General features: G+C 32.5%; 1 protein-coding gene across 5 annotated transcripts in view; it reads left to right on the forward strand.

Annotated features, from left to right (window-relative positions):
• LOC140445580 (uncharacterized) overlaps positions 1–25568 on the forward strand; it is a 538348-nt gene extending 512780 nt beyond the window's left edge. The window contains exon 5 of one of the 5 annotated variants that reach the window (XM_072537718.1): positions 9452–9752. In XM_072537718.1, coding sequence (XP_072393819.1) covers positions 9452–9735 — 284 coding nt within the window. In that variant the 3' untranslated portion in view covers positions 9736–9752. Of the gene's footprint in view, positions 1–1395; positions 1723–9451; positions 9753–12603; positions 12888–19541; positions 19841–25269 lie in introns of those variants that run through there. The other 4 variants (XM_072537711.1, XM_072537720.1, XM_072537719.1 and 1 more) reach the window with 4 other exon arrangements.
• The last annotated feature ends 450 nt before the right edge of the window (positions 25569–26018 follow it).

A 26018-nucleotide genomic window follows, 5' to 3' on the forward strand; every position in this document is an offset into this window, starting at 1 on the left:
TACAATACAAAAAGTTTTGATTCGATTTGTTGAAAAAATATTTACAGTATACCAAAAATTTGTTTATACATAAAAAGTATATATATGCTTCAAAAATAAGTTCCCAAAAAATTACCACTGTATAATAAAGAACAATAGACTGTATCACTTGTTGGTTGGAACACCACGCTTGCTCAGCTATTTTGTCGAGACTGTATCCATACCGTCAGAACTAAATGCGCGAAATTAAGAATTTTCGGGCCGATTTCCAGTCGGCTATATACGGTAGTGTATACTCAACTATACAGTACCAAGAACTGGGTTTCAAATACTATTGATTATCAAATAAAAATTTTTAAATAATATGTATGTTATAATTATAACATACGTTCTCAAGTTAAGGGTTTCTGGACGCATTAAATGTTTTATGCAAATTCACCAAAATGTAGCATTTTAAATATTAAAGAAAACATGAGAACCATATTTATTTTTAAAGCAATTCCTGAGTGTTTTTTTATTTCCGATACCCTTCACTTTACCTGGTCAACCAATAGGCACAAAGAAGAAGTATATTATGGAGTTTTATGCTATTATGCTCAGTAATTAGCTGGTATAGGTACCGACAATTCGGATAGCCCTAATTTACATCTGACGCATCTAGCAATTGCATAATAGTCCAGTCGGGATAGCATTTGTCCTTACGTGACAAGCTGCCCCATTTTTTATTGTAACCTTTAGGGGGGGGGGGGTAAATAGTAGTGTAAATTTAAAATCGCGACTGAATTCCGCCGTTGTGTCAGCCGCCAACTTGATTTTAAAGGAGAACCGTTTTGCCTAATATTTCCGCCATTTTCAACTTTGGACAAAAATGGTAAATTAAATTTTAATTTAAAAAAGTAAATTTTTATTATTATAAATTATTTTCCAAGTTAAGGGAAAAATAGTGGAAGAAGAGGGGATTCATTAATGAATAATCTCGTTTATTATTCTCGTTTATTAATACATATTTAATTACCAGTACAACCAGCCGCCGCATTATAACTTAAAACAGAACTATCAAAACCTAAAAATCTAAGCGTTCTACTATAATTCTTACCACAACTATACATGCAAATTATGTTGTTAGCTTCGTCAATTAATTATTTAGTTTAGGTATTCTGGTGAAAAGTATAAATTAGTTTAACGCTGGGCTTTCAAATACCCCGATATAAGTAAAGAAAATAAAATCTAAGTAGTTTTCTATTTGCCTAAAATATATTTAGGAGCCACCATATTTTGACATCGATTTTTGAAGTACATATTCATACAATTCCATGGCTTACTCTTGTTCAAAAACTCTTGTTATAGTCAGCTAGAAGAAATTATGGAACTGTTTATTATGTAAAACGTTTCTTTTTCTAAATGGTATTTTTTCAGGTGTAGTATATTTTGATGGAGACAAAATAAATCCCATATTGATCCTTAACAACTATTATTATCATCATTCAATGATCATTCATTGTAAAGACCAGAAGAAGATGAGATGGAGCTGTAAGCGGCGAACTGGTCGTCTGAACTGTAGTAGCTTTCTTTATACAACTCGAAGTATTGTTTATATTTTTAATGAACATAACCATCCTTGCAAAACGATTAATAAGGCAAACCTAAGTTCCCAAACAGTTATCATAATACAAGGGCAACAAAAAATAGGTAACAAAGTGATAGCAGATTCAAAATTATTTTAATTCTTGATTCAATGTTATGTAAAAGTATTTAATATAATAAAAAAATAATAAATATAATGCAATAGATTTATTTTTTTTTTAGTTCACTAGATATTTTCACTAATATATTCAAAATACCGTCACACCAAGTTCAAAATTCTACGACTTCTTTATCTGCAGTTTTTTTTTTGACTTATCACTCAAAATTCAATGAAGCATTTCTTTTGATCCAAAAGAACGTATGTAATACGTTTCAAAAATATTGTTTTCTGTTTCGATGGTGAATTTGAGCGATTCTTCTTTATTGTTGATGTAATTGATGATGTAATATTGATGATGTAGAAATTTATCTAATCATTATGGTTCGTGAGGCCAAATGGACAACACATCGTATAAAATATATTGTTCACTATACTGCGCCACCGTATGACACCATATTATGTAGAACGAATAATAGGAAAATACAAGCTGGTTTCAGAGGTGGTAGATCGACAATTTAAAAATTTTCATCAATATCCATGTTATTATATTAGTTTGTAGCGGTTATATTGCCTACTACATTGGGATCACCTATAGGGGGTTGAGAATTGGGGACAGAAATTACTGGGCTGGGGATAGGGTAAGCAAATCAAACCGGAACGTTTGCGATCGGCTACTCTTGATTTGTTTGGAGAGCTGGGTCGTAGATCAGTGAATAAAACAAGGGGACTGGAATGGGTCAACCACAAAAAGTGAATTAAAAAGGTACTTACATGGATTTTCTGGACAACACAACACAAGAAGGTTGTTAAGCTATTTAAATCGGACGCCGCTTACAAAAATCTTCGTGCTGGATGGAAAGATAGGCTTTTCTTTCCTAAAAAATAGAAAAAGGGGTTACAAACTTTTCAAAAGAAATAATACTTGGTTTAGGGAAAAAATTACATATTTATTATTATCTCACCACAAACAGTTACAAATATAAATAATGCTATTGGCTTACAAATCTAGACGTTGGGGACACTATAAGAATTTAAATTATTGTTGGGCGACATTTTGTAGCGGAAATAAATTATAACAAATGAAAAATATCTTTTTAAATGAAACTATGCATAGAGGTTGACCTTTTTAAAAACAAAACAAAACAAAACAAATTCTAAATTTATGGTTAGGTATGTACCAAATTTCAAGAAAATGCTAACTGTCAAGATTAAGTATTAAAACTGTATAAGAATAATTAATATGACAGTTAGCCACTCCCTAATATTTATAATTTTACTTATTACAATTTTTTAACTTGTCATGAAAGCAATCTTCTTCCTTTTCCCTATCCGTTTCGGACGTTGGCTATTAACAAGGCTATTTTGACTTTGTTTACGGCACCTCTGAACAGTTCGGTCGATGTTAGTCCGAACCATTGTCGCAGGTTATGCATCCATGAGTGTCGTCTTCTTCCCGGTCCCCTCCTACTGTCGATTCTTCCTTGGACTATTAACTGTAGCAGCCGGTACTTAGTATGCCTCATGACATGTCCGAAGTACTCAAGCTTCCGTTTCTTTACGGTGAAGATTATTTCTTTGCTTTTCGCCTATTCTCTGCATTACTTCCACGTTAGTGATGTGTCCATGCCTCTGCTCCATAGAACAAGACCGGGAAGACATAACACTTGGCCAGTCTTAATTTTAGTTCCATTGAGATTTTGCTTGTGAACCACTTTTTCATATTGTTGAACGCGTTTCGCGCTTTTTCAATTCGTGATCTTATTTCTGTTGACTGGTCCCATTTTGTGTTGACTGTGGTTCCAAGGTATGTGTATGTCGCCACTTGTTCTATTTTTCGGTTGTTTAATGTCAATTGCATCGGAGGTTGTTGTTCTAAACCATATTCTTGATTTGCTGTGTGTATGCTTTGCATGAGTCTTTGAAGCTCGTTGCAGTCATTTGCGATAATAACTGTGTCGTCAGCATATCTAATATTATTGATTACCTCTCCGTTTACTTTGATACCCTCCGAAACTTCTCCCAGTGCTTCTCTGAAGATTTGTTCAGAGTATATATTGAACAGGAGCGGCGAGAGGACGCATCCCTGTCGTACACCCTTTTTAATATCTATCTTCCCACTGTGTAAGTTGCCCATCTTTATCTCAGCACTTTGGTTCCAATAGAGACTGGTTATTATGCGCAGATCCTTGCCATCAATATGCATCGTCCTGAGCATTTCCATGAGTTTATCATGTTTGACCTTGTCAAACGCCTTGAAGAAGTCGATGAAGCACAAGTGGACGTCCTTGTGCATGTCTCTGCATCTTTGAATTAAAACTTGCAGACTGAAGATCGCCTCTCTTGTGCCCAATGCGCTTCGGAATCCGAACTGTGACTCCGATATATTTGCTTCGCATTTGTTATATATTCTATTGTGTATGATTTTGGTGAAAACTTTGGTAATGTGATTTATCAAGCTTATTAAGCGGTGTTGATCACAGCGTTTTGCACTTGGTGTTTTAGGTATGGCTACAAAGGTCGATCGAAGCCATTCCTCCGGAATCTCCCCTTTGTCGTAAAAGGTGTTAAAAAGGCCTGTCAGAAAATCGAGGAAGTGGTCATCCGTTTCGCATAGGAGTTTTATGATCTCGCCCTGTATGTTGTCGGGACCTGGTGTTTTGTCGTTTTTTAGCAATGAAATGGCTTTTTCCACTTCAGACCTTAGTATTTCGGGTCCAGTCATGTCGTCATCTTGGTCCACTGTCGCTCTGCGTTTATCGTTAAAAAGTCGTTCTACGTAATCTTTCCATGTGTCAATGAGCTTCAAGTCGTCTGATATAAGGTTACCGTCTGCGTCTATTAGTGTCAGGTGGGGATTATTGGTTTTCTTTTTAGTTGTTAATTCTTTGATCTTTTTGTGCATGTTGTGGTAGTCATATCTTCTGTCGCACTCTTCGATTTCATCGCATTTCTCCTTCAGCCAGCGTTCCTTCGCTTCCTTTATCTTTATTTTTATATTGTGACTTGTTTCTTGATACTTCACTTGATTTTTGCATTTGTGTTGTCTTCTTTCTTCCATCATATCAAGGATTTCATCCGTCATCCATTCTTTCTCCTTTACGCGCTCCTGTAACAGAAGTGTCTTGTTTGTCATTTTAACAGCTCTTTTTATTTCTTCCCATTTAGCAACTGCGTCTTGTGCGGGTTCACTCAAGTTTCCAATGTTTCTTCTTAAGGATTCCTGTACTTGTTGTTTAATGTTGGGATCCTTTAATTTCCTAATGGTTACCTTGGTTTTGTTAGGCTTCCCTTCTATATGTTTTAGTTAGATTCCCAGTTTACCCACCACTGGGTTGTGATCCTATTGAGCGTCAGCTTCGGGATAGGTTTTCACTGATGTGATTGAGTTTCTGAATCTTTCTGGTATGGCAATGAAGTCGATCTGGTTTCTTACATTTCTTTCTTTCGAGTCTGCTGGCGACTTCTAGGTGTAAAGTCTGCGAGGGGGCAGTTTAAAAAAAGTATTAGTTATCAATAGTTTTTGTTCCTGACAGAAGCGTATGAGACGTTCCCCTCTCTCGTTTCTAGTTCCTAATCCGTGACCGCCCACAACGTTTGACACCTTACCTCTGCCGACCTTTGCATTGAAGTCGCCCATTATTAATGTCACTTCGCTTTTCTTGATCATTCTCATCAGAGTCTCCAGTTGTTGGTAAAATTCTTCCACAATCTCGTCATCTTTGTCTGCTGTTGGCGCGTATACTTGTATGATATTTAGATCGAGTGGATATGCTTTCAGCTGAAGGAGTGACATTCTGTCTAAGAAGGGAGTCTATGTTTTTACTGCACTTTTTATAGATGGGGACACGATTACGCCTACTCCATTTCTGTGTGTCTTAGTGACATTTCCGGAGTAGTAGATTGTGTGGTTTCGAATTGTACATTGCCCAGAGTTAGGCCACCGAGTTTCACTGACTCCTAGTATATTAATGTCTAGTCTTTCCATCTCTTTGACGATATTGTGCGTTCTGCCGCTTTCATACATGGTTCGCACATTCCATGGAGCAATCTTTATCCTCCCGGGGATTCTTCGCACCCTATGCCCATCTAAGGGCTGCCGGGGACTTAGGGCCATTTCTACTTTGTCGCTTGCCATGTTAACTATACTAGGGATATCTTATAGATCTTTAATGCGGTAGTTTCCCGTTGCTTTCCGCATCTCCATGCCGTTGATCAATCTTGATTCCTCCGCCTTTAGAGGTAATTTCTCGCCTTTAGGACAAGGAGTTGCCCTACCACTTGTCAATTCTTCCACCCGAAGCTGTTGACCGACAAGTGGGGGACTACTTATACCGGTAGTCATTCGGTGAAATTTTCGACATATCTGTCTACCCTCACTTAGTTTAGCCTGCAGACTACTTTTGTAAAAATGTCTACTTTTACTTTAAAAAAATTTTAACACAAAAAAGTACCTGATTTCACTGTATACTATATCTCCTTTAACAGTTTTGGGACTGGAACTGGTTTTCTTAATACTGCAAAATAACACAAATGCGTCTCCCAAGCTGCAAAATGGTCTAGAATGACCAGGGAAAACAAAATGAGGATGGAAGCTGGGCACTGGATTATGAAATCTTCAAAATGTGGCTTTTAGAAAACTCGAGCCTTTGCTTGGAATAATGAGGACATCTATAAAATTGTTTGGAACGTCGTCTTACAAGTCTCTCAGGTGAAACACAGCACGAACCAAAACAGTGATTACTCAGACAAGAACTGACACATTACATTTGAATATAATTTTTACAAACAAAATTTGCCGGTTCCTTAAGGCTACCCACGCCGCGTCTTCTCTCTTTAAAACCTTCTTCTAACCTCAAACTGGCAGGTTACCTAAATGAAACAATATGGAGAAATAAAAATGTCGGGAAAGAAACGAAAGGCAGAATTTACAAAACAGTCATCAGACTAATAATGACATACGCGGTAGAAACAAGACCTGACACAGAGAGGACAAAAAGGATGTTAGAAACAGCAGAGATGAAAACACTTGGAAAAATTGAAAAATAAATGCAAGGTAGAGAACATCAAGAACTGAAGCTAAATCCGGACTAAACAATGAAGTGACCACTTTGGCGACCCATTTTACAGTGATATTCGTCCATTCGTCCAACTCGATAAAAACCAAACGTATAAACGGGAATATTTCTGTTTATTTGGCGCGCAAAATATCCTAAAGCGACATCTCGATCAAAGGAATACCGAAGAAATACCCATATGTGTTATATAAACAAACTTGAAATGTGTTTTTTATAGATCTCGGCGACGCAAAAAGGATTGAAATAATATTTCGGTGTTTAAATACATACAAGGCGATTTTTTAATACATACAAAAGAAAATACAAATGCTAAAGTTTTCTATTTCTAAATGATGTTTTTTTAGGTGTGGTATATTTCAGTAAAGGTAAAATTAATCCAATATTGATCCTTAACAACTACTCTTATATCATTCATTGTAAAGACCAGAAGAAGACGAGATGGCGCTGTAAGCGGCGAACTGGTCGTCTGAAGTGTACTAGCTTTCTTTATACAACTCGAAATATTGTTTATATTTTTAATGAACATAACCATCCTTGCGAAACTATTAATAAGGCAAATCTAAGTTCCCAACAAGTCATAATAATTCAAGGGCAACAAAAAATAGGTAACAAAGTGATACCCGATTGAAAATTATTTTAAATTTTGATTCAATGTTATGTAAAAGTACTTAATATAATAAATAAATATAATGCAATAGATTTTTTTTTTAGTACACTAGATATTTTCACTAATATATTCAAAATACCCGTCACACCAAGTTTCAAAACTCTACGAATTCTTTATCTGGAGTTTTTTTGACTTCCCACTCAAAATTCAATAAAGCTTTTCTTTTGATCCAAAAGAACGTATGTAATACGTTTAAAAAATATTGTTTTCTCTTTCCATGGTGAATTTGAGCGATTCTTCTTTATTGTTGATGTAAATCAGAAATTTATCCAATCCTTCTTATTCGTGAGGCCAAATGGACAGCATAGCGTATAAAATATATTGTTCAATATACTGCGCCACCGTATGATACCATATCTTGTAACGATCTATTTATGCCTACCACATGGGGTATTACTAGTAGGGGTAGAAAATTGGGGACAGAAACTATGGGGGTGGAGGTAGAGCAAGCAAAATAAACGCTACTTGTGCAAGCGGCACTCGGGGTTTGTTAGGCGAGCTGGGGTAGTAGATAAGTAAATGACAAGGGGATTGAATTGGGACAACTAAGAAAAATGAAACAAAGGGCCATGAATCTCTTGGGACAAACAAAACAAAAAGAAACAGGAAACACCTCTAGTAATTTAAAAATGGCGCCACTTCGAGATTCCTAATTATAACTATTACAGCAGCTAGTTGTAACTATCGAAATAATTATTAAAAATGAAAAACATATCTTTTTCAAATGAAACTCAAAAAAGGGTTAGTTAAAAAAATAAACAAAAAGTTAAGAAAAAAATTTAACATTTATTGTGTCTTACCACAAATAGTTAAAAAAATAAGACAATACAAAAATACTATATGAATAATTACAAAGTACAAAAATACAAAAAAAAACTTACAGGTGTCCTATCTGTTTACAATGGGGAATTGCTACAAAAACTTTTAAAATTATTACTGCATGGAGGTTAACCTTTTTTTAACAACAAAACAAATGAACATCAAAAATAATAAAACGAGCTGTCATAAGTTAACATTAAATTTAAAAAAACTGAACAAATAAATTGACAGCTAAAGTCAAATCCTAAAATTTTACAATTTATTAATTATTACAAATCCTCTTTTATAGTATGAAATTATGAAAGCAATTATTACTTTAAGAAAAAAATGTCTGTCTTTACTTTAAAATTTGACACAAAAAAAGTTACCTGGATTTCACAAAAACACTTTGAATTTTCTGGAACTATTACTGGAACTATTACGGGAACAAAAAAACTACATATCACACTGCGATAGGAGTGACTATTCGTAGTTCAAGTCGGCACTGAACACAAAACTTATGACTCTGCATCTTAAAAAACAGGAACAGGTAGAATTAGACTGCATACACATTAATTTGCTACGATTAACTGCTTCTTAAATTGTTTTCCATAACGTAAGACGAAGATTTTCCTGAAAAGGGGCAAAAACAGAAAACTTTACAAATTCGACGTGAATTTGGACATAACGTCGAAGCCTATGACTCTTGACCGCAGCTCCAGCGAGAGTGATCTAATAATCTTTTAAATTCATTCGTTTAACTTAGCATAAACAAAACATATAAACTGGAATATTTATTTAAAACGCAGAATATTTAGCGGTTTCGATCAAAGAAATATCGAGGAACATACGCAGCTGCGAAATAAATAAACAACTCTAAGATGGTTTATATTAAGTCGAGACGACCAAAGAAGGAATTGAAATATATTTCGGGTATTTTAACTTGAAAGATAAGAACTGAGAAACATGGAAAACATTCTTCGTTATTTTAATTCACAAATGACGGGATTTCAATTTAATACATATACGAGATTTCAAAATACAAATCAAAGTACAAATCAAAAGTACAAATCAAAATTCAATTCAAAATACAAATTTCCTTCAAGAAAAGTGCAAATGCTACAATGTAGAACGAATAATAAGAAAATACAAGCTGGTTTCAAAGGTGGTAAATCGACGATTTAAAAAAGTTTCATCAATATCCATTTTATTATATTAGTTTTCTATTTCTAAATGATATTTTTTTAGGTGTGGTGTATTTCAGTAAAGGTAAAATTAATCCAATATTGATTCTTAACAACTACTCGTATAGCTTTCATAGCAAAGATGCGAAAAAGACAAGATGGCGCTGTAGGCGACGAAGTGGCAGTCTAAAGTGTTCTAGCTTTCTTTATACAACTAGAAATATTGTGTACATTTTTAATGAACATAACCATCCTTGTGAAACTATTAATAAAACAAAATTAAGTTCACAAAATGTTATTATAATTAAGGGACAACAAAATGTAGGCTACAAGATCATACCTGATTAAAATAATGTTAATGTATTTCTTTGCCTATATTTAATAAACAATTTTAGGATTTTTATTTGTTTAATTTTGTTCGAGACGTCAGATTTTTTTGTATCAATCTAACACATGGTCACTGTGATAAATGGTTCAACAATGTGATTGGCTAAGTTTGATGCTTAGCTACTACTCTGACTTTTATTAAATTTAGCAGCAGATAAATGATACAAAAACTTCTATCAAAAAGAAAAAAACGCCGATATATTACTCTTCCAGTGGTCCGGTTCTGAAAATTGTATTAGTTCTACGTGTGTAGTGTTGCTCTGAGATTAAACTTAAAATTTAGGTTGTTTCCCGTGATGTGTGTGTCGAGAGTCACTCGACACTTATTAGAAGGTAGATTGAGACCTCAGTGCCATTTGACGATTCTCGTATTTCTGAGGAACAATCAACAGGGTGAGTTTTCAGCGCGACATCGGTCGATAATTCCATTATTGTATAGAATATCCAAAAAATCTATTTAGAAAAAATGTAGGCAATGATATTCTCCGTACTCGGAAAATATGTAGAATTCTACAAGGTGATTAATAACTACGTGGTATAGCAAACATACAATTTTTTAAATGAGACACCCTATATAATTATTGTTCTTATAATATTAGGCTTTGCATTACTATACAAAGTATTTAACAAATTATGACTATTTTTATTTCGAAATCCCTATGAAATCAACACAATGTATATAAAAAAAGTAATGCATAAACAATCATTTATTTTATATACTAAGGTAAGTAATATATTATAGTTTTTAAATTAAGTTTAATTGAAATTATCGACAAAAATTTGTATACAGTGTGAACTACAAAACGAAATTACGATTTTCTCACTTTTTTTATATTAATTACCCTGTATTTTATTTTTTAGAAATATGGTATTTCTGATACTCTTTCATTTTTATATAGCATTCCATATGCCTAAACTCATTATTTTCGGAGATATTTTTAGTTTTCTTCAAATTTCGGGAATACATTCAATTTTTGTAAGTAGAAATAAGTATTGAGTGATCTTCTTCTTAAAGTGCCTATCCGTTCCGGACGTTGGCGATCATCACGGCTATCTTCACTTTGCTTATTGCAGCGCGGAACAGTTCAGTGGTAGTCGTGTTATACAACTTTCGCAAATTTTGAAGCCAGGAAATGCGTCTTATTTTATTATTATATGCGTATTATTTTTGTTATATTGAGTGATAATATAACAAAATTATTACTATTCAATAAGTATGTAACAATTGTAACAATTCAATGTAACAATTAATGTGATATTAAGGAAATAAGTCTAAAGTGAATGTTCAAATGTGCTTACAACGTCTATACAAGTTTGTAATCGATATTCAAATGACCGAGCCACATTTCTTAACATTAGTAAGTCAATTTTATTAAAATTTCCTCTTATTCTATTTTTCATGGCCTCTTACTTATTAATAACTGTGAGGTAACATCTGCAAAATGTTTTAATAAAAATTCCTGGCTTAGAATACTGTTCATATAACAATCTAAAAATTGTTACATCAATTGTATATTGTTTTGCTTTTTGTTTTGTATGAGTTATTTATTAAATAAAAATAATCTTGTTATATTATTATACAAAACATTTAAGACATATTATCTTGTAGTAATTTTAGGAATCTTTTATTTCATTAAGGAAATATGATATTTCCTAATATCACGTTTATTGATACATTCATTGCATATTATTATGGCCTATATTTTTTGGTAGTTTCTTATTGAATAAAAATTATTTTGTTATATTATCATTCAATACTTAATAGTTATTTCTACTTAAAAAAATTGAATGTATTTCCAAAATTTGAAGAAAACTAAAATATCTCGGAAAGTAATAAATTTAGGTAAAGGGAATGCTGTATAAAAATAAAATAGTATTATAAATACAATATTTCTAAAAAAAAATGGACGGTGATCCATTTGAAAAATTGAGAAAATCGTAATTTTATTTTGTAGTTTACCCTGTATACAAATTTTAGTCAATAATTTTAATTAAACCAGCGGCGGGTGAGGTTCACCAAAAAAATATAATTAAATTGAGACAAATAAATAAAAAATGAAAGCAACATTATTATATCTAAATTCTGAAAGCAATTATTTATTCTCTTTTAATTAATCTAGAAATTAAAAAAGACAACTAGCTTTATTAGCGGTACGTACTTGACGGTCAAGTCGTGACCTGTGTCACTAGCCGTGTAGGAGCCAGGAATAGGTGAGTGAATATCATTTTTTAAATGCGAAATTCATCTGCATAAGCGTTGGATAAGCATTACCTCCTTTTTTTCTAAATAAGTTTTTTGGATATTCTATACCAAAATGGAATTATCGACCGATGTCGCGCTAAAAACTCATCCTGCATATATATAAATAATGTTCCGAAAGATTTCCGTGGTTAGTAGAATTAAAAATAAGCTAAGATTAATACTATTATAAAAATTAATATTAAACTCACCAAGTTTCGGGGTTGATCAGCATCGATTATTACTGCGCCGAGCTTTCGTCATCCTCTCTGAGGTCTTCTTGAGGACTTCCGGGATCTCAGTCTCCCGAGCCTCTAGACACTACTACACTGATCAGTAACCAGCAGCCAAATAACTTTAATGTCTGTTACAGTAAAGTTATTAGGCTGCATCTAAATTAATAAAATAAATGATAAAATATCTATAATAACAAGTTGTAATAGTGTGTCGTTTTAACGCATTCATATTTCTGGGTACTTGTTACGTATAAATTTGAAACTACGTATACTATAATAGCACACTGGAAGAAAACACATAAAATATATATTTCATTATATTAGTTATATGTTTCTAACTGTGTAATTTTTTAGGCATCGTGTATTTCCGAAAAGGAAGAATAAATCCCATATTGGTTCTCAACAACTACTCGTATTGCTTTCATAGTAAAAACCCAAAGACGACAAGGTGGCGTTGTAAACAGCGATATAGCAATTTCAACTGTACTAGCTTTCTTTATACAACTCGAAATATTGTGTACGTTTACAATGAACATAACCATCCATGTGAAATGATTGATAAAGCAAACTTAAGCTCACAAAATGTTCTAATACGTAAAGGAAGCAAAAAGAGAGTTTACTAAGTTAATATCAAATTTAAAAATATGTATCCAAATTTTAATTACGAGCGTTTATGAAAAGGTACCTAATAAAAATCTTTTTAGGCTTCATTTTTTATTTCTATTGTTGATATCCTTCATGTCATTTACTTCACAAATCCAACAAAGTCTGGCTAATTCATCATCATCAATCTGTATATGTCCACTGCTGGACATAGGTCTCTCTCAGCTCTTTCCATCTGTCTCTGTCGTGTGCAGCTTGCATTCAGTTATTGCTAACACGCTTCAGGTCGTCAGTCTATCTAGTTGGTGGGCGTCCTCTGCTCCATATTGCTTCTTGTCTTGGTCTCCACTCGATGATACGTTTTGTCCATCGGTTGTCTGATAATCTGGCGACGTGTCCTGCCCAGTTCCATTTTAGCGACGCGATTTTTTCGATGACATCTGTTGTTTTTGTTCTATGACGTATTTCTTCGATTGGGATTCGGTCTCTCAGATAGACACCCAACATCTGGTTCTCCATAGCCATTTGAGTTACGCGAATCTTGTTCTCTACCTTTTTTGTGAGTGTTAATGTTTCCGCTCCATAACTGAGTACAGGTAACACACATTGGTTAAAGATTTTCCTTTTGATGCATATGGGTAAATCCAATTTAAATACATAGTTTAATTTACCAAACGCTGTCCAGGCTAATCCTATGCAACGTAAGAGCTCACATGTCTTGTTATCTCTGTCCAACCGAATTTCATGTCCTAAGTACTTATACGATGTAGTCTGCACAATATCCCTTCCATCAACAGCAATATTTCGATTTAGCACCAGGTTAGTCATTATTTGCGTCTTGTTCATACTATTCTTTAGTCCGACCTCCAAGGAAGCGTGATATAATTTTGCTAATATTATTATTGCATCATCCATACGATCGGATATAAGGACGATGTTATCTGCAAATTTCAAATGACTGAGCTTCTCTCCATTTATGTTGATACCATGAACGTTCACATGTGCGTTCTTACAAGTACGTTCTAAAAGCGTCGTGAATAGCTTTGAAGAGACGGTGTCTCCTTGCCGTACTCCGCGCTGTATACAAAATTTATTTTTTTCTTGTTCAGATAGTCTGACGCTAGCTGTGGCGTTTTGGTAGATATATTTGATTATGTTAGTATAGCGATGGTCTATTTGGCATTCTGTCAATGCTTTTAACATTTTCTGATGGCTTATGGTATCGAATGCTTTCTCTTTGTCGACAAATATCAGTGCCAATGGTTTGTTGTATTCTACAGACTTCTCTAGGTTCTTTATCACTAGTAAGTGGTCGTTAGTGCTGTATCCCGATCAAAATCCAGCTTATTCTCTAGGCTGATAAAAGTCTAATTTAGCGTCCAGTCTTTTTCTTTTTGATAATTTTTGTGAAAAGTAGGTTACTTAGTCCCAACCAAAGCCAAATACCAGGAAAACAACAATCGTTGTCCTTATGCAAGGTCAGCTTCGCTTATTAAATTTCTTCATGAAACTTCTTAGGTATTCCTCCACTATTTCTTCTAGGAACTTGCAAAAGGGTTTCGACATTCAATACTCCCTAACCATTTTAACCTGTCCTCTTTGTGTAATAACTAATATTTTGCAGGTAAATATAAAATAAAAATATATTTCAAAAATCTAAATCTTTTCATACCCTTTTGACCTCTTTAAGTCGAGCAAAAAAGACCAAACATTTCCGCGTCAAATGTGCAGTGCACATGAATATTATATCAAAAGGATCTACTGCTGATAACTGCTTATTAATACTTGTTTAATATACTATATATACTCCAGTTTCTGAAGACTGGAGTATATTCTTCTTGAAAAGTTCTGTATTCTCTGAAATCTAAAATAAAATCACCAGCTATTACATCCTTTCATCAGCTAACATATAAATTTTATTCAAGAGTAAAATACCTTTAAATTTCACAATATTAAAAATTTTTATTATGAAGTTTTTTTTTATTATAAATCACGTTCAAATTTGCAGTTATATTAATTTATAGTTTTTTTTTTGAAACATCTATGCAATAAAAACCAAAATTTAACTGTTTTTATTGTACCGGGTGGTCCAATAAGCCGATCTCTCGGCTATAGATGAGAAACTATTCATGTTATAACTTTAGGAGAAAAAATTCCTTAGTAAAAGTGGCCAAGAGAAATCGCTGGAAATAACTTTCAAGTTTCTGGGTTCACCGCTAGGGGGCATAATCTGTGAAGAAAAATAGAAAGAGGCCTAAATTCTGCACAAAGTTGTTCAAGTACTTTTTTTTATTTTTTCAAATAAAGGGTGGGGGAGAGTGGGGACGTATTTGTGGATAAATACCTATAACTTTGGTTTGGATCAACCGATTTTAACGAAATTAATGTCATTAGAAAGAGTGTGGATGAATTAATTTACATCAACAACATGAATAGTTTCTGATATATAGCCGAGAGATCGGCTTATTGAACCACCCTGTACAGCTGGTTCTTTTAAAAATCTGATACGACTCTTAAAGCGTATTTTGTAGAAAATTAAGCATTGTATTTTAAAGGATAAATACTTATTATGTACATACTGTCACTCTTACTGCCAAATATTAAAATTTGTAAGATAACTTATTCTGTTAAACCTCAAAAATGGCTCCACATGCTAGCAAAGAACCAAAAGCAAGAATTGTAACGAAATTAGAAGATGGTTAGTCACTATCTGCCGTATCGAACCATTTTAACGTAAGCAGAACAACAGTTTTTAATATTAATAAAAGAATGAAGGAACAAGAAACTCTCGAAAGAAAGCAAGGTTCTGGAAGACCAAAAATATCTACCGCTTATGAAGATCCTACGCTTTTGGAGAGAGTAGAACAGAATCCTTTGGAGATGCGAAAACTGCAATCGTTTTCGGGAAGAAAGATAACAACAGAAGCAATCAAGACTTTATTTGCTTTAAACCATCAGCTGCAAAATCAAGATTTTTGAGACAGGGTAATATTTACAGATGAGAAAATTTTTCAATCTTCGAAAAAGGTCAAAATTGGGGTGGATAGACCAGATAATAATAAATTTAATCCCCTATATCAGCGTTTCCCAAATGGTGGGTCGCGACCCGGTACCGGGCCACGAAAGAAAAATGCCGGGTCGCTTCGCCTCGCCGTTTCACATCTTGCTTTTTAAGGCCGCGCTCTGACCGACGCCACCTCTTTTATTTTAACCTTCCACTACCACATCCACAAAATTACAAATTTTCATCTGCTGCACCGCTGCTTCTTTTATTCTATTCAGTTTAAGCTTATTGTCAAGCTAGAGAGCGCATATTTTTCGTGCATATTGATTACGTTGAATTTGACGATGGATAAATTTGTTATAAAACAAAGTACAAGTTTCAAGACTTGCATAAACAGACCGTCAAGTGATCTGTTCGGATTTATAAAGGGTACTATCATTATGTGTTATTTGTTATGCTACACTTTCAGCTGAGTCCATGAAACCTTCAAAATTGAAGCGGCACTTGGAATTGAAGCACCAGGAATTCAGTGGTAAGCCAATGTATTTTTTTTATAAATAAAAAGAGAGAATTAATAGCTACCAAAAAGACCATGTCTTTGAATTTTTCTCAGAACGCTCAATCTAAAAACCCTTGTAGTGCTTTCTTATGAAATATCAAACTTAATTGCTGAAACCGGTTATCCTCACACAATTGCAAAGAAATTATTAGTTTCAGCAATGAAAATAGTAGCATCTAGGATATGTGATAAAAAGAAGGAAAAGCAAGTGAATTCGCTGGCTCTATCAAATCACACAGTAAAGCGTAGGATTGTGGAGATGACAGATAATATTGAAGAACCCATTATAAGTGACTTAAAGGAGTGTAACTATTTTTCCTTGCAAGTTGATGAAAGTACAAACACATCAGTTATTGCTAATCTAATGTGTTTTGTAAGATACGATTTTGAAAATACTATTCACGAAGAATTTGTATTTTGTAAATCTCTGTCAACAAGAACAATGACTGAAGAAATATTTAATCTAGCCGTTGCACCAGAATGTGTTTGGGTGCATTGTAGCATCCACAGAGAGGCATTAGCTTTTAAAAAAATGCCACTGAACTCAAGAATGCCACTTGCTTTGTGCAAGAGAGAATGAGAACAATGAGAAGTGGACATGAACGTCTTCTTTTACATTGCAAAGTGCGTTGGCTATAAAAGGGAATGTTTTAAAAAGACTAATTAAATTGAAGTAAGAAATTTCAATATTCTTAGAACAATATCCACCAATGAATAGGGATGCAATATTTCAATTTAAAGACAGTTCTCATGATGTCAATTGGTTAATCAAGGTGGCCTACCTTTGTGATATTTTTGACTTCTTGAACAATTTAAATATGACATTACAAGGTAGCAGTGCCACTGTATTTAAAGTACAAGAGAAGGTGGAAGCTGCAACAAAAAAAACTTAATTTGTGAACACGTCTCACTGAAGCAGGAAATTACAAAGCTTTTAGGAAGCTAACAGAACTACAAAAAGAGTATAACGTAAATTCATTGCCGGATGACATTTCAGCGGCTTCACAGCAACAAAGCATGGATAAGAAATCCATTTACAATGGACGTAGGATCCGAGATAGGATTTCCGGATTTAGATATTGAGTCAGTAATTGAAATATCGTGCGATAGGCAGTCAACTACATATTTGACAAAATACTACTGATAGATTTTTGGCTGTCTTGCCGCCTGGAGTACCCAGTTTTAGCATAAAAGCGATCAATTTTCCTTTTATTCCGACCTATAAGTGTGAGGCAGGGTTTTCAACACCGGTTTTCTTCAAAAATAAATATAGGAACCATTTAGAAGTCCAACCGGACCTTAGTATAAAATTAACATATTTACCTTCATGTGAAATTTTTAATTAACCAGAAACAACTGATTGCAACAAATACTTCTTATTAATAAAGTATTTGATTTTTATTTTGTTTTATTACCTTTTTGTTTGAGCTATTTATGTTTCTTTATTAAAATATATAAAACTATAATACATATTTAAATATGTTTTCTTGTACACACACACACCAGGGTATGCAAACAAATTAGTGGGTCACGAAGAATAAGCACAAAAATAACTGGGCCACGGAAAAATAAGTTTGGGAAACACTGCTCTATATGTTGATACATATCGAGCAGCTGGTCATTTTAGCGCTAATGTATGGGGATGGATTTCATCTAGAGGAATGGGAATGGAGTGGCGTATGGATGGCGGGTTTGTTGGGCAGAAGGTATCTGAATATTGTAGAAACATCATATTTCCCAGTGTAGAACAGTTGTATCCAGAAAATAATTTTATCCTCCAACAAGATAATTGACCTCTTCACACTCCAAATATAATAAACCAGTAGCTCCAGAATAACAACATCGAAACCTTAGCATTATCCAGCTACAGTCCAGATTTAAACCCAATCGAGAATGTGTGGGGGTTATTATAAAACGGTTGTATCGGCGTAATTTTATAAGACAAAATGCTGAAGAGCTGTGGCACGGTATACAACAGGTTTGGGAAGAGCTCTCTGAAGAAGACAATTTAATAGTTCCTTTAACGCAGATGGACCGAAGACTACAAGCTGTTATCAGTGCTGATGGAGATATTACAAAATATTAATTTTATTTTTACATACCTAAATTTAGTATTGTTTTGGTCTTATAGATCCTCACTTTCTTTCGAGAGTTTCTTGTTCCTTCCATTTTTTATTAATAGAAAAACTGTGGTTCTGCTTATGTTAACATATTTTGCTGCCTCTGATAGTGTCCAGTTATCTTTTAATTTGCTTACAATTCTTGCTTTAATATATTGGTTGAGTTATGTTGTTTCTTTTATTTCTTAATAATAATAATAATAATAACAACTATTATACTTTATGTAAAAACGATCATTTATATACTCTTTATAAAATGCAGGAATTCAAAATAATATCAAAATTTGGACCTTAATAATTATTACAATTTATTAATTAACATAAGTAATGAATCGTTTGTTGTTTGTTTTTTTATTTTATTATTTTTCTGTCATAATAAATAGAATATAATGTCAGACCAATCAAATACACTGCTCAAAATGATGCTCATTGAACGTCAACAAATATGGTTAGAACAGAATGGTGCCACTGTAATTTAGATGTAAGGCAATACCTTGCCAATAGTTTTAATACAAGGGTTATACACCGGTTTTCTAAAAATGTTTGGCCTTCTCGGTTTCCAGATTTGACCCCACTCGATTTTTTCTTGTGAGGTGTATTTTCGAAGGTCATTTACAGATATTGCTCATTTGGAAAGAGTCATTATAATATATTCAGAGTATAACTCTGGCCAGAGTTGGAAGGGTATTGAAAAATTTTGGTAATAGAACAATTAGCTTCTATTGAAAGAGAAAGTCGATATGTTAAAAGGGTAGTAAATTGAGGGAGCTAATAATATACGTTAAGTGATTACAAACAAAATGAAATATTTCATTAATTGAAAGCTTATTAACCCTTCAATCATTAGACTCTTCAATTTTTATCCGAAAAATAACAATATTAGATTGATGTGTCCTGTATTATACAACGGTTTGATTTTATTTAATTTACAATTGTGGCAAGAAATTTTCACGCGTTACATTTTTAAATTTTAAACATACTACGTTACTAAAATTACGTGTTTTAGGAATAGTATACTTCGTAAAAGGTCAAAAGCACCCAAGACTTATTTTAAACCACTACTGTTACACTATACACCGAAAAGAAATCAATCGAACAAGATGGCGCTGTAGGCGGCAAACTAGTACAAAATGTCCTAATTTTCTGTATACATCTAGCAACACCGTAGTTGTCCATAACGGGCATAATCATCCACCAGAAGTATTTAATGTAAGTCACTTAAGATCACAACAAGTTCGACTCATCTACGGTGAAGAGAAACGAAGAAGTATGAAAATAAATCATTTTTAGACATTTGGCGGTAATGCTTTTTTGAGATAATATTGATAATACAAAAATTATATTAAATTGTAAATAAAATGTTGAAATGTACGACTTTTACGTAAGTTTTTAAGTATAATTTATACCTACCTTTGCTAATCTATTCATTTTTATGTTCTATAGTGTGTGTAGATCTTGCTTCAAAATGAGAAAGTTCTTCTTTAAATGCTGTCGCTCAATCGGAGGTTGGACACAAACACTACTATCTTTACTCTATCATCCGCTGCTGTAAAGAGTTCTATTGAACTACTTCCTATACGAGCCCCTTCCCATCTCAGTTGGCCCAACGTTAGGTTGATAAGAAAATCAAATTTTAGAGAACAAAAATAAAAGCGCAGCGTAAATTTTAGAAGTTTTAATGCATCGAACAACGTTTTTAAATTTCCTAATTATAGAAAATATTTTATAACGTAATGAAAAATATTGATTAAACAAAATAATAATAAATTTAAAAAAACGGATAGAATATGTAATATTAACAAAAACAAACTTAAAAGTTTACCACTGAGTTACATCCCATTTAGTTTTAATGACATCCACAATTCTTCGAAACATGGTTTGTATGAAGTTCTGACAAAATTCTAATGTAAACGAATCCGATATGTCTTACCATTTTTCCTTCAATTCGATGACGGACCTGGCAGGATGTGTTCTCAAAGCTTTGTTTATTTCGCGCCACAAAGTCTCTATCGTGAACAAGTCGGGACGGTTAGAAACTGATTCCAGAAGTGGTATGCCATGGTCTTCAATCCATTTATAACTTTTTTTGAGGTATGTCAACCTGCGCCGTCCTGTTGGAAGACAAAATCTTCCGCCGATGTTAAACGGTGATCCATAATCGGTAAAAAAGATTTTTCTAAAATATTCAAATATTTGTCAGTGTTTACAATCCCATTGATAAAATGTAACTTTCCCACACCTTTATATGGCACACTGCCGAGATCATAACATATGCAGGAAATTTAACTTTTCTCTTCAGACAGTCGGGATTGAAAGCCTAAGTTATTTTATAATATTGAATCCCATTGCGACTTCCATAAAGAGTCCAATCTTTATGCTCTTTTGACCATCTTAGTCTATTTTTCTTTTGTTGTAATTGTAATTTTGTTGTTAAAAGTGGCTTTTTCCTAGCCTAAATGAAAATGAAATTTATTAAAAACAATTCGTACAATTTTTTTCAATTATAAAACTTACTTTTTAAGTACTAAATCCTAATTTGTGGGACTTTTGGTGACATGTTGATCTAGAAACGTATCTTCCAATACCGGCACTTCATAAAACGCTTAACTCCATATAATTTGTTCGTCGATTTTTCACTATAATGCGTCTTAATGCCCTTCGATCTGCTTCGGTTATTTTACTTTTTCGTACATTTCTTGTGACGACCGAACTTTTGTGACCGACGTAGTTTTGTATCTTTTGAGTATATTTCTTACACTATAGCGTGACAATTGTAACATATTTGCGATTTCCGAATTGGATTTTCCAGAATTAAAAAATCTAATAATGATTGAACAAATTTTCTCATCGATAACTTTACTTCGACCCATTGTACAATCCACAAACGGCAAAAAGCTTTACAATACTACAAAATACATTTGACATTAACTGAAAATATTGTTTTGATGTCATTTTTTAAATAGGATTATCTGGATTTACCGTAATTATGAAAAAATCAACGGATGTTGACATAAGTTTATACAAATTGTAAAAGAAATGTTTTTTGCTTTAAAATTTGTTAAAAATACCGAAAAAAGATGATTTTAATGTTTTTCGAGGTCATTTTTCAATAGGTTGGGCATCGAATTCAAAAAATAAAAAATATGAGGTGTACGAATAATAATAGTGTACGAATTTGTTTCAAAATGCGTTTCACAAAGTCCATTTTGATTTTATATGGCATAATTCAGTTTAAGTCAGTTTAGTGGTAAACTTTGGGTAAACTTTTTACTGTAATATTGCAGCATCATATTCTTTTTAATATGACATTTCTCTATTGGAATATATTCATTGTAACTGGGTTAAGACTTTGCCTTACAGGCGGACGCCCCTCGTGGTACAGGAGTTGGCTATACAGGGATGAAGTTGTCATTTTTTTCGGAAAAATTAACGATCGATAATATGGCTGAAAATTTGCCCAGAGTAAGATCTTGGTATAACTAGACGAAATCCCAAAGGGCGGACGCGAGAGTTGATACATAAGGGGTGGCGGACAGGGGTGAAGTTGCAATTTTTTGGGGAAAAATTAACGATAAGTAATATGTCCGCCATTTTCATGGCTCATTATTTAGCACCTAAAAACTTTAAATCCAAAAGGGCGGACAGCTGGGTTGGTACAGAGAACCATAAAACGGGTTCAAATGTACAACTTGCCTGCGCATTTTAGGTCTCGGTAACAATTTTCAAACTGATTTTATTATGATATTTTTATACTGTATGTAATTTTTTGAGGTAAAATCTAATTTGTAGAATCCTTTCGATTTTCTGTAAGTTATACCATGATTTTTTTCCAAAAATTTTCAAACGATTTTTCCGATAAGAAAAAAAAATTTAATAAAACTTTTCTAAAACATTTGATAAAACTCTACGTCATCGTCTAAATCTTTTATAGAATATTTTGTAGTGTTCAAATGATACTATGATAATGTTTTTTTTTCAAACTAAAGTCATATTTACTTTACAAATCATATTTTTTTCTTAAATATAAATATTTTACGAATTAATTTTTAATTGAATAAATGTTTGATATTAGAATGAAAAACAAAAAAAAAATTATTTTCATTATAATAATCAATTGAAATTATCTGATGATTCATAAAAATTAACTATGAAACCGGTTAAGTAATTTTATTAAATTAAAGTAATTTTATGATGTTAACTATTGAATATTTTCGGTATAACAAATAGTAATTTTACTTATTTTTTATTACAATAAAAAGGTTTTTAAATATATATTGCATAAATGATGGTCGTTCAGATATAAGAAAAAATTAATTTATTATTACATTAATAATCAAATACAAAATATATTACTTTTATTTATGTTTTATCATTAAAAATATTTCTATACAATGATATATTTCATTACAATGATTCTGCCATTAATGATCCCTGCCCATACATTTACTTTCTGAGGATATTGCGTGTGTGACTCAGTCATTCAATGTGGGTTTTCTTGACTCCAATATCTGCAAAAAGGATTTGATTGATGAAATGTGGATTGCGGATACATAAATCCTGCATAATTTCATAAAATTGAAGCCGGCGATCGGGATCGTCGTCGTTTAATTCCTGATGTAGTTGAATTTTGTAGGGATGGTATTTTTCTTGTTTTTTTTTTAATACGTAATACCGATCATTGGGAAACTCCAGCATATTCACCCATTTGTGTTGAACTACTGTGAGAATTGTCATGTACATTTAATAAAATATCAAGTTTCACATTGTCTTCAATTTTAGAACGCTCTGCGTTTGGAATATGTTTAACGTGCCCAGTTTCTCCAAATTTTCGGACTATTTTACTTACTGTTGATTGGCTGATGGGTCTGTCTGGATATTTTGCGTTGAATAAATTGCATACCTCGTTCTGTGTTCTTTTTTTATCTCCACATCCGCTAAGAATTAATATTTCTATGCGTTGTGTTTCTTTTAGGTGAGCCATAATTTAGTATTCAGAAGTAAAAATTACAATTGAGAACTGATGACAATTCACAAAATCAATTTATATTTAACATTTACATCAATAAATATTACAGTAACTATGCCACTATCACTTGCTTGAATTAACATTTGATAAACAGGTTCAGTGTTTATGAGATAACTTTTTGTGTCCATTATTATTTTTACTTATTTTTGCTTTTTTAAGTATTTACTTTAGAAAGTGATGGCAGGAACCGATGGATGGCATTTCGAACATTTAATTTAAAATCATTGTTATGCATAATTTGGTTACTTTAAAGTACATTGTGAATTGAATCACTAGTTGTAATTTAGTTGAATTTAAATTAAAAAAAAAATGTTTTTGTACCCTTAAAAAAATATTTTAGTTAAAAATTTAATGTCGTTAAATAGAGAATTAAATTCTCCTTCAAATGAAGTGTCGCAATGTACCAATTTCTATTAAAAAAAAATTAACGGGTTTGTTACTACACCCACACCGGTGACGTCATCCCTACTCCATGTACGTTATAAGATCGGTTTTTATAATAAAAATCGACCTGTTTTGGCATTTTCCTCAAAACTCGACGGTTTTCGAAATAATGATAATATTCCATAATTTAGCCGTTATCTATTGTATATTATAAATATTTATGTTTAACAATAAAAATTAGCTCAATACTAATAAAAAAATTAAAAACTGGAAAAAATTGTTTAAACAAATTAGATAGTTTATTTAACAATTTAATTATTTAAATAATACATATTCTTAATGTACGGAAAAATTACATACAAATTAAGAAAAGAAATTTCGAAATTCATAAACAAGAACCAGATATATAGTTAACAGCTCCTCCCCCCTCCATCGCTCCCGTGAGTTTCAAAGCCGGCCGATTTTGAGGACTACATTTTTTAAGCTTTGTGGACGATTCCAATAAAATTCAATCTTTTCGAATTTTGCATTCAAACTTTAAAGCATCTTCTTTTAGATGACGCTAAAATCTTTAAGTTTGTATAAACAAAGCTGCTATCAATTTAAAAAAAAAGGACTAACTTATTTTATAAAGGTTTATTTATAAAAAACCGAAATTTCTGACTTATTTTACAATTTTCTAAGCATTAAATAAGGATAAACACATTTGAAAAATACATTTGAAACATTTGGAGGTTTTTATATGATTTATAGGTTCATTACTCTTAAATTTGTTTTAAATGCTTCACTTTTGGCTGATAGATGAAAAAATTGAAAATTTACTGTTTTTTGACCTTAGTTTGTTAATAATTAATATGTAAGTTCACAAAATCGGCTTCAGGAAATATATAGGTTTTTGTTACAGAGGTCCATACTACTCAAAACAACTATCGTTTGACTGGCCGGTTTATTGTCACAAACTGGGTACTTTCTTTGCTTATTTCCCTGACCTAATTTCATATCACTGTCTCCTCTTACGTGTCCCAGATTATTGTAACTTTCTTTGTTTGGAATTTGTTTGTTGAAGATAACAGGTATTTCAAATTTTAGCGTTCGGTACGTAGTTCAAACAAAGACTGTTTTTTCCTTTTTCTGGCATTTACGTAAGATCGATCCTTCATACTCATTTTCACTTCGTAATAAGAAATATGAGTTATGTCTTCTAGTTTTTTTTTTTTTTTTCGACCTACTACTATTTGATGATCCCATTCTTCACACTGCCATATGCCCCTTAACAAAGTTATTATTCTCTTTGTATTCTGTACATAACTTTGTTTTGTTTTAGGAATAGTATACTTTGAAAAAGGTCAGAAACATCCCAAACTTCTGTTAAATAACTACTGCTACACGTATCATTGGCAAGAATCCAAGAAAACTAGATGGCGCTGCAGAAGATACACTACCAAGTGTACTAATTATATGTACACAACTGGTAACACAGTCTATATTTTTAACGAACATAATCATTCACCTGAGCAATATAAGGTAGACAACTTGTTATCACAAATAGTAAAAATTGCATATGTTAAAAATAAAAAACGGTCTAGAAAATCGTCAGCGTCCACTTAATAAAACCTCTTCTATCGGATTTTTGACAGTTTAGTGGTCTTCTGAAATGCAACTTTGCAAATAGTTTGCTTGACTGTTTGTTTTAGTTTATCTGTCTTATACAATTATATTGTTTTCTTATGCCTTGTCTATCTTAGATTGTCTGTTACTACAGAGTTTTAATACTCTTTTTGTTTTATTTTTGTTTCATTGATCATTATTACATCTTGTTAAAATTTCTGCTTTAGTAACATTAACAGTAACAAAGATCATTTAAAAAATTTTTAGTACATTTTGGCAGCTGTGTTTTATTACCTTATTCGATATATTATTAAATATCAGTGCCTTTCTAGTTATTTGTAGTTATATAAATAAAAAAAATTGCTTAATTTATTGTGTTTTTTTATTTTGAGAACGATTTCCGAAGTGCAAATCAAAACGTCAAAATTAACTTGTTTTAAAGTAAAATCGAAGAAAATTGATATA

Source organism: Diabrotica undecimpunctata, chromosome 7 (genome assembly GCF_040954645.1).
Source record: "Diabrotica undecimpunctata isolate CICGRU chromosome 7, icDiaUnde3, whole genome shotgun sequence".
In the NCBI taxonomy this organism is placed as follows: Eukaryota; Metazoa; Arthropoda; class Insecta; order Coleoptera; family Chrysomelidae; genus Diabrotica; species Diabrotica undecimpunctata.